Below are 8,962 nucleotides of genomic sequence, written 5' to 3'. Positions count from 1 at the left end.
TTTCGTCCCACCTTCGAGGCCCATTTTGACCGTCTTCCAGTGACGCACAAAACGTCGAAATAGACGTACAAAAGGGTACGCGATGTGAAATTAACAACCTCGAGATTTAATAGTGGCGGAACTCTTGATCGTTTTCGTCCCACCTTGGGGACTCATTTTAACCCACTTCCGGTGACGCACTAAACGTGGAAATAAGGGCACGAAACGGCACGAAAATCCACTAGTCGATGCAAAAGGAAGGATATCGAAATTCGGTAGTGGCGGAGCAGTGGGTCATTTTCGTCCCACCTTGGAGGCCCATTTTGACCGTCTTCCAGTGACGCACAAAACGTCGAAATAGACGTACAAAAGGGTACGCGATGTGAAATTAACGACCTCGAAATTTAATAGTGGCGGAACTCTTGTTCGTTTTCGTCCCACCTTGGGGACTCATTTTAACCCACTTCCCACGACGTACAAAACGGAAGTAGACGCACAAAACGATGTGAAGGAAACAATCTCGAAATTCATTGGTGGCGGAAGAGCAATAACTTGTTCCGCCATATTTGTAGGCCCATTTTGACCCACTTCCGGTGATGCACAAAATGTGGGAATAGGCGCATAAAGCGACACAAAACACGCACAAAAGATGCAAAACAAAGTACCTTGAAATTCGTTGGTGGCGGAACAAGTTAATGACGCCGTGAGCACCAATATAAGTATATACTGTAGTTCTTACCAGTTGGCGCGGTGGGTCAGTGGTAGAGCGTTCACCTCTGGTGCATGAGGTCCCTGGTTCGATCCCAGCTCGCGCAGTTTGTACTTTGTGGTGGACAAACTCCGTGCTCGTGGATTTTCTCGGGGTTCTCCCGTTTCCTCCCACTTTCTTCATTTCATTCATTTCCTATCATCACCGTCTCCTTTAGCCTATCCGGCATAAGCGTGAGACGTAAAACTAAAGATTTCTTATCATTTTTTGTAGTTCTTACCATCAAGGCTGAGAACTGCACGGTCCAATTTTTTAGCCAAAGTAGAAGCCCAACCGGAATAGTGATGTCAACCGACTCGGCTTGGTTCAATTGAGCGTATAGCTTGAGCTGGCTTGGTTGGGATTACCCATCGACTGGGCTCAATTGAGCCAATGGCTTGAACCGGCTCGGTAAAGACAAGTCATCGGCTCGGCTCGATTGGAGCCAATGGCTCGAACCAGTTCCGTTGAAACGAATCCATAGGCTGGGTTCGAGTCAGCTCAACTGAGCCGATGGCTCGAACGGGCTCGGTTGAGGTAAGCAATCAGCTCAATTCGGCTCGGCTCGTGTGAGCCATCGGCTGGAGCTGGCTCGGTTGGATGAGCTGTTGGCTCGGCTCACTTCTCGGTTCGGCTCGATAAGTGAATAAGCTGTAAGCGAGCCGCTTGAGCTGTTGACAACCCTAAACCCGGGTCGAGCAGTTTTGAACATGTTTGGCTGGAGTCCCATAACTTCTAACAATTTTTGGCTCGAGCCCGATTACTTGCTCCTCCTGAACTCAAACCAAGAACCTCGTGACCGATGTCCTTGCCCCCTGAAGATTTCTTGACGACCGAGATCGACAGTCAACTAATTTTTAGTATTCCGATACAACCGCCTATATTCCATGTTTATACAGGTACACGGTGTTATAATGATAATTAATTATAGTAGTAGTAGTAGTATCATTGATTATTATATTGTCTATGTAGGATACTTGAAGATAGTAGTACTTGGAACTACACAAACGATTTAGCTAGAATTGGCTCGACTCGACTGGAAACTCGATCCGAATTCGAGTCGAGTTGGGGGAAATTTTTCGAGCCGAGATCTCAAGTCGAGCTCAAAGATGTCTGCTTCGAGTCGAGTCGAGTTTTAAAGAAAACTCACTCGAACTCGCTGGTGCCCATTCCTATTGTATGCATGACGGGCATATAGAGTTCTTTCGAGGGGAATAGAACCATAAACATATTTTAAAAAATACTCAGTTTCCTGGCTTTCTTCCCAGGGGGGGGGGATGGTAGGTATCCAGCATTTCTTATAAGTACCTTATTTGAAATATGTAAAACAGTAACAAGTGGACGATACAATACACACACATCTTCTTATCTTCAGTTTTAATTGCTGATTTCAATTGCAATTAACAATTACAATTAACAATTACAAGTTTCAATTGTCAATTGCAATTAACAATTAAATGTTTCAATTGCACCCTTTGCAATTGACAATTAACAATTAAAAGTTTCAATTGCCTGGTGACCAATTAACAATTAACAATTGACGAAAATTTAATTGCAAATTTTATGATTGAATTCAATTGCAATTGAAATTAATTGTCAATTACAAATTGAAATCAATTGCAATTGAAATCAATTGCAATTGATTTTCAGAGCAATTACTTTCAATTGATTGATCAATTGCAATTGATTTCAATTGATTTTGCCCAACACTGATTTTGTGGGAGTAATTTTGTGGTTCGTTGATATTTACGGCATGGGGAACATACCTAGAACATACTAGGCATGTTCCCCCAGGTACATGTCAGGTATGTGGCTAGGGGCAGACATAGACTGTGACTATCACTTCCCATCCATGTGATTTCTTTCTTAGAAGTATATAAGGCACATACTGAACACATTCCCATGTACCTGAGGGAACATGGTAGGCATATGTCTGCTATGTAATTGTGCTGTTAGGATTAAGCTGGCCTTGAGCCGCGTATATTCGCTACTGTCTGGTAAACTGGAACCTGGTCGCTAGGTGTGAATAGGTAATCCATTACCCAGTTGGTAGCATCTGGACACCATATGTCGATGTCAGAAGTTTCAGAATCTTCCAGCTATATATAGTCAGCTTGCAAGGGCATATTTCTTGCTCGCCAAAAACAAGTTAACGACGCCATTGTATCATTTTCTAATTTAAGTGTATTAAACATAATCCCCTCTTTTACCGTCAAGGTAACAAATATGAGCAGACGCAGTTAAAGAAAATAGTTTTATACTGCGAGTGTTAGAAGTCAAACGCTGTTTTTTGTCAGTTTCAAATAAACATGAAAAGTCTGTATATTTTTATTTCGTTCATAATTTTAAAATCATTCCAAACCCTGTAAGTTAATCCTAAGAGAAAGCTATGCTTTCAATTCAATTTAATTCATTCATAATATCGTGTTGTTCGTTGGAAAAAATAATTCTTTCGTAATATTTACACATTATTCTTATTTTCTTTTGAGTAATAGTTTACGTACCAATAAATATTTTAATAAATTACTTTTAAGAGAAAATCATACTTTTAATTCAATTTTAAACAGTACATAATAACATACTATTCGTTGGAAAAGTTAATTCGCTAGTATTTGTCTATTTCTCTTATTTTCGTATGAGCAAACTTAGTTTAAGTACTAATAAATATTTCAAAAACTTTGTTTAAGAGAATCCATTCAATAGTGTTCAATGACTTAGTTGTATTTTCTTATGAGTAAAGTGGCTTATGCAAAAAGTAAAATTTTAATTCATTGTTAAAATTCGTGCACAGAGAGGATATCCTGCTGCATCTAATAGAAACAAGTTTAAACAAGATGGCTGTCCCTTATTATTCTCTTCCTAATTTATATATTTTAAAGATAACGTATCTTTTCACCTTCAACAGACTCCATTTTTATTATCAGTATAATGTGTGATGTACATATCAGTTAAGTGAGTCCTCCGCAGAGAGATACATTATAAAATTCTTGTCTCTTCATCTAACAACGAAACCATCAATAAAAATAACAATGGTGGCATTCAGTGGCGGCAGTTGGACATTAAAATTGGGGGGGGGCAAGTCATGATCTGAATATTTGTATATCAATGTTAGTTTTCCTGGTTGCTTCTAACACTTTGTTTAACGAAAGGTTGTATAACTATTAGGATACTGTTTTTTTCAGTTAAAATACCGTATATCGTGTTTCGTATTTTATTAATTAAATTGACAAGACTAACGCAAGTAGATCTAACCCTTTGTACTCTTAAACAACGAAGGTGTAAGAAGAGATTGACTCCTTGCTCAAGAACATCTTAAAATTCTGTGTGGAAAATTGAGTAATCAGATTAGGGGCTTATTTAATAACAAATTTGCAAAACAAATAAATGGAAAGGATAATATTAATCAAATAATCATAGTAATGAATAATGAGGCTTGTTTTGCTAAAGATATATTGAAACTGGGAATTATTAAACAACTTATATTTTTAATTCCGCTCATACTTTTACGTATATATGTTATTACTCTTAGAAAGACAGTAAATACTGAGTACTACAAGCATATGCTGCGACATTTAAAGAAATATTTTTGCAGCTTCCCGAAACATTCGTTGCATTCGTTGCATTAGGTACAGTTTTCACTTTATTGGAATACATCAAAACTCAACAACACTTTGAATCATTCCCCACTCCAGTTAGACTATACAAAATAATCAGTGGCGTATTTACGATTTTGTTTCGGGGGGGGGGCTTTGCTAACTTTCGGAGGGGGCTTTGCCTGAAAATGTGAAAATTTTGCAAAATATTTCATATGCTTTACTATAGTAAGTAAGATTTCGGGGGGGGGGGGGCTTAAGCCCGGAAGCCCCCCCTAAATACGCCACTGAAAATAATCCTAAAACACAGACTTATGTCGAATTCCATTAAATTTAATTGTACATCCAAAATTGTATATGTACACTCGTATATTACACTGCAAAACAATGGAAAAGATAGAAGTTGTTTCTTATTACTCACTTTTTAATTAATATTCCTTACTAAATTTCTTCGTTTCTAAGCGGTTAGCGTACACGTCTTTGAAGTGGGAGAACCGGGTTCGATTCCCAGCGGGAGCTAATGTAGTTCGGATTCCACTTTAATCAATAGGTCCACGTCTCATATAGCCTGAACGGCATGTTAAACTCAAAAAATCAAATCAAAATATCCTTACTATTAGAAAGAAGAAAAGACATTTTAGGAACTGTCGATTTCTGTGCAATTAAAGAATAACTTGGAAAATTACTTTTTTTTTTTTTTTTTTTTTTTTTTTTTGCGAAATATTATGTCAATTAGTTCCAAAGCTTCTGACTAGCATATCGAGCCCCTGTATGAAGAAATGAAAGTACGCTCGAATTGTGACGTTCTAATAGGTTAATGTTGGGGCCATTTTTCGTGGCAATTAAAACGCAATTCCTGCATCTTTCTTAACTCTACGGGAAGACAACCAATACGTATTCATGGAACAGCAACTATTTTATGGCATCATTTTTATTCTATAAACAATTAAACCATACAAAAACTTTATATTTCTAAAGAAACCATTAGTAGATTAAGGTCGGAGCCAATGGAGCCCAGACTCCGGGGCACCCAGGCTCAGGGGGCCCCCAAAAGTACCTCTCTTTAATACTGAAATATAGCAATCAACTTATATTATAGGCTTCAGACCCATGCTAATTTTTTTCCGCTCGCTACGCTCGCGGTATCGCTAGAGTTAAGTCTTTTTCCACCAGTGTCTTTACGATACTTATTTTGTGAGGGAGGGAGCTATTTTGGGCCTCTATTACAAACCAAATTATTAACTTCTGGTGAGAAATCCTTTGAAATATCACTGTCATTTCAATGTCGTTTAATGACATAATAGAATCCTTTGCAGAGCAAAAGTGTAGGAAGAAAATATTTCTAACAATGTAGCTTTGTACAGCTTTACCTATTTGCATATGATTTTTCTTCTTTTACTACATTAATGTTTTTACAGGAACTGTTGACCATTTGGCTTGTAATTGGTATTTGTGTGTTACACTGCAGTATAAGAGCATTTAATTGTTAATAATGAATGTAATCAAACTAATTGTAAACTTGGAGCACATTAAAATATTACAGCATAGTTCTCGGTGTTTCGATAAGCCTATTAGACTATTGAAGGCAGCAAAAAAAAAAATATATATATATATATATTCGTAACATAGGGCCCCCTTGAAATAATCGGTTCCAGGGCCCCAAAAGCCTTAATCCGCCCGTGAATGAAACTATATATATATTAATGGTTCATTTCAGAAAGTGGGGGGGGGCAACTGCCCCTCTTTGCCCCCCCTAATCGACGCCTATGGTGGCATTTCTTCCCTAACTGGCGGAACTAATCTTCATAATACTATTTATTGTATTACTTTTCAAATAAAAGACACTTTCAAATTCCATCATTTTCTTTACAATGACTGCATATTGGTGAAGCCAATTAAGTACAGCAACGCACACATTTCTGTCAAAAGGCAAAGCAAACTACATATTTTATCCATGAAGAGTAAAATCTTTATATTTATTTACAATAATATATGGTTGCTGCGCCTCGAAGAAGCACTATGTGACATTTATATCGAAAATGAGTTATCCCGTGCTAATAAACCAGAAAGCTGTCAGGCAACGCAATTTATAATAAGATAATATTAAATTCAATTGTTTCAGCACAACAATGAAAAATTATAGATTGAAATTAAAGGCTTCTTATCACGTACGTATTGATTAATATATACAAATTCTCTATATGCTTATAAAGGCCAAAAAGGTGCTACTTAAACACAGAAATAGTAATATAATACTGTTGAAGCAAGAAACAACAATGTCCAGTGCATAATATATGCAAAACCAATTTTATTGCATGTTTCAAGTGTTCCCGTGTATTTACAAAATTTTATGAGTTCGGAATGTTTTTGCTTTTCCCAAAAAGTTGTGGTTCTTCGAGGCGAAACGACCATATACACATGGCTTCATAATTAACGTAACTTTGCATGTCGTATCGGTTTCAATGTTATTTGAGAAAATATCACGTCATGCACACCAAATGCTTTACACAGGTATATTTGACACTGCTAATAGATAAATAATTAAAGGTTTTCCTAGTTGCTGTATTAATTGCAGCAAAATTGGCATTACATGAAAGAATTGCTTTTTTTCTAGTACGTAATATAAAAGAATACAATTGATCAAAAATAAATGTTGATATTAGAACTTGCTAATTGAAACTTAGTCCACGTAAAATTAGAAAAAAAAAACGTTTCCAGTAAGAAACAAACAAAAAAAACTCAAAAATATCTTTGTACAACACAGTGGCTAATCCAGGAACCATCTTGATTGATTCTCTTGCAGATATCTCTACAATCCAACTCATAATGTTTTCTTTTTCATCTTCCTTTGTTACCATGACAAAGAGGAATATAGCTATGATATTTCATTTTCTTGTAATTATCCTGCTAACTTGCTATAACGAATAAGTCGTTACTTGCCAATACGATTGAACCATTATTTAAATATTATACCTGAACTCCATTTTCCCTTTTTTAAAAATCATTTAAATTAGTAGCGTCCCCACATCACTCTAATTAGGATACGAAGTTTCAGGTTCAGTCTAGCAATAAGGTTTCGAATGTGAAAGTGACTTGCTTGTAATTTCAAAAACAATTTTGAAACATAAATTTCATAAATGAAAGCTACAGCCGAAACTAGATGACCAAAACACATAAATAGAAAAGTGCCTTGTATATCAAACACAGAAATACTTTTTGGGTCAGTATCACATGCCAGACATATATGAAACAATTGGTCTTTGCTGTGGTTACAATACAATTGGATCAAATGTCTTTCCCAGTAATTTATAATTCCTGACTCAATAAATATTGTGGCATCTTCATTGAATATGTGTGTAAATGGGGACCCTCTAGGAAATAATGCTATAATTCTCACCTCAAAGATACACTCTTTTAGAAGCTCAAATTCGTTAAGAGTTTCTGCTTTTAAGTATTCTGTGCCAGTTATGATACCAGGTTTATGATATTCTATGAAAATACCATACTCATCTGTAGCGGCCATTTCTTCCATATTGACTCCATTCTCTAAAAATACAAAATTTTCAGCAAATATTTTATGACTGACGACGCTTGACTCATGTAAAAGGTTTACCATATATATTTCAAATCCTAACCATTTCAAACCAATATCAACTACTTCGTTAAATGTTCTAATTGAACGTTCATAAATAGTAACAGTAAAAGATGATAATAGGTCAGTGCAATAGGCAAAAGTCAATATCATGTACATTACTGTTATAAGAAATAGAAAATGTCGCAAGACAGCCTTGTTTGATTCTTCTATCCCAGTTTGAGTTACTAATCTTATTACGTCTGTAAAGCTTTCCTTGATATCTACATATTTGGAGCTTTGTTCCATTGGATTCATGATTCTCAAAGCATGTGAGAAAATAGTAAGAAACACCATTGGAAATATCACTGCTGCGATGATACAGTACCAAACAACACGATTAAATGGAAATATTAGGGCATAGGCCTTCGAAATTTCCTTTGGGCGTGGTGTTATTAATGTGAGACATATTTTCATGTAAGAAATGGATGTACTAGCATATATTGGATATTTCCCTTCGTATTCCAACCAACAATCTCCAATACCTATGTCTGCGTTGCGGTTCATAATATCTGCTACTATTCCTGTGGCTGTTCCGTTGTCTTCGTACTCTCCCCACTTTTCTTCTGGTAATTTAAAGGAAAAGCTGAAGTTCCGAAGGAGAGAGAACTCGTTCAAGAGATTGCCTTCGACGCCAGTGAGATCTAAGAACTTCTGAAGACCAGGGATTGGTTCTTCTAACATCTCTATACTGTTATTTTCAGATTGTTTATAAAGCACGACATATGGAGGAAAGGGTGTACTTGTAACAATAAATTCCTTTCCTCCTAGATTACGTAGTTTGTTAGGAAAGAGTGTATGGTTTAAGATAAATATTTCTCCATTCCACTCATCAACTTTTATAATACTAACTTTCACAGAATATATGTGACTGTAAATACTACAATGTACGTTGCTGTTGTTACAGCTTATGACTATTACGTTGGGAAAGTATTGGAATAGTTCGTCGCTAAGGATAACTTCCAATTTAATAGACCTATAACATGGTACAACCAGGAAATACGATAATGA

General features: G+C 36.3%; 1 protein-coding gene across 1 annotated transcript; it reads right to left on the bottom strand.

Moving 5' to 3' along the window:
* Positions 1–7,330: 7,330 nt before the first annotated feature.
* LOC145675425 (uncharacterized) lies at positions 7,331–8,635 on the bottom strand. Its single transcript, XM_081745832.1, has one exon. It carries the CDS (start codon positions 8,633–8,635, stop codon positions 7,331–7,333), a length of 1,305 nt encoding a protein of 434 aa, XP_081601958.1.
* Positions 8,636–8,962: the final 327 nt, after the last annotated feature.

This window comes from Thermobia domestica, chromosome 18 (genome assembly GCF_964235325.1).
Source record: "Thermobia domestica chromosome 18, izTheDome1.hap1.1, whole genome shotgun sequence".
In the NCBI taxonomy this organism is placed as follows: domain Eukaryota; kingdom Metazoa; phylum Arthropoda; class Insecta; order Zygentoma; family Lepismatidae; genus Thermobia; species Thermobia domestica.
This window is presented reverse-complemented; position numbering and strand designations above follow the sequence as displayed.

What these genes read in the sequence shown, in the direction of transcription:
- LOC145675425 (XM_081745832.1), bottom strand. Translation starts at nt 8,635, where the DNA reads ATGTTAGAAGAACCAATCCCTGGTCTTCAGAAGTTCTTAGATCTCACT.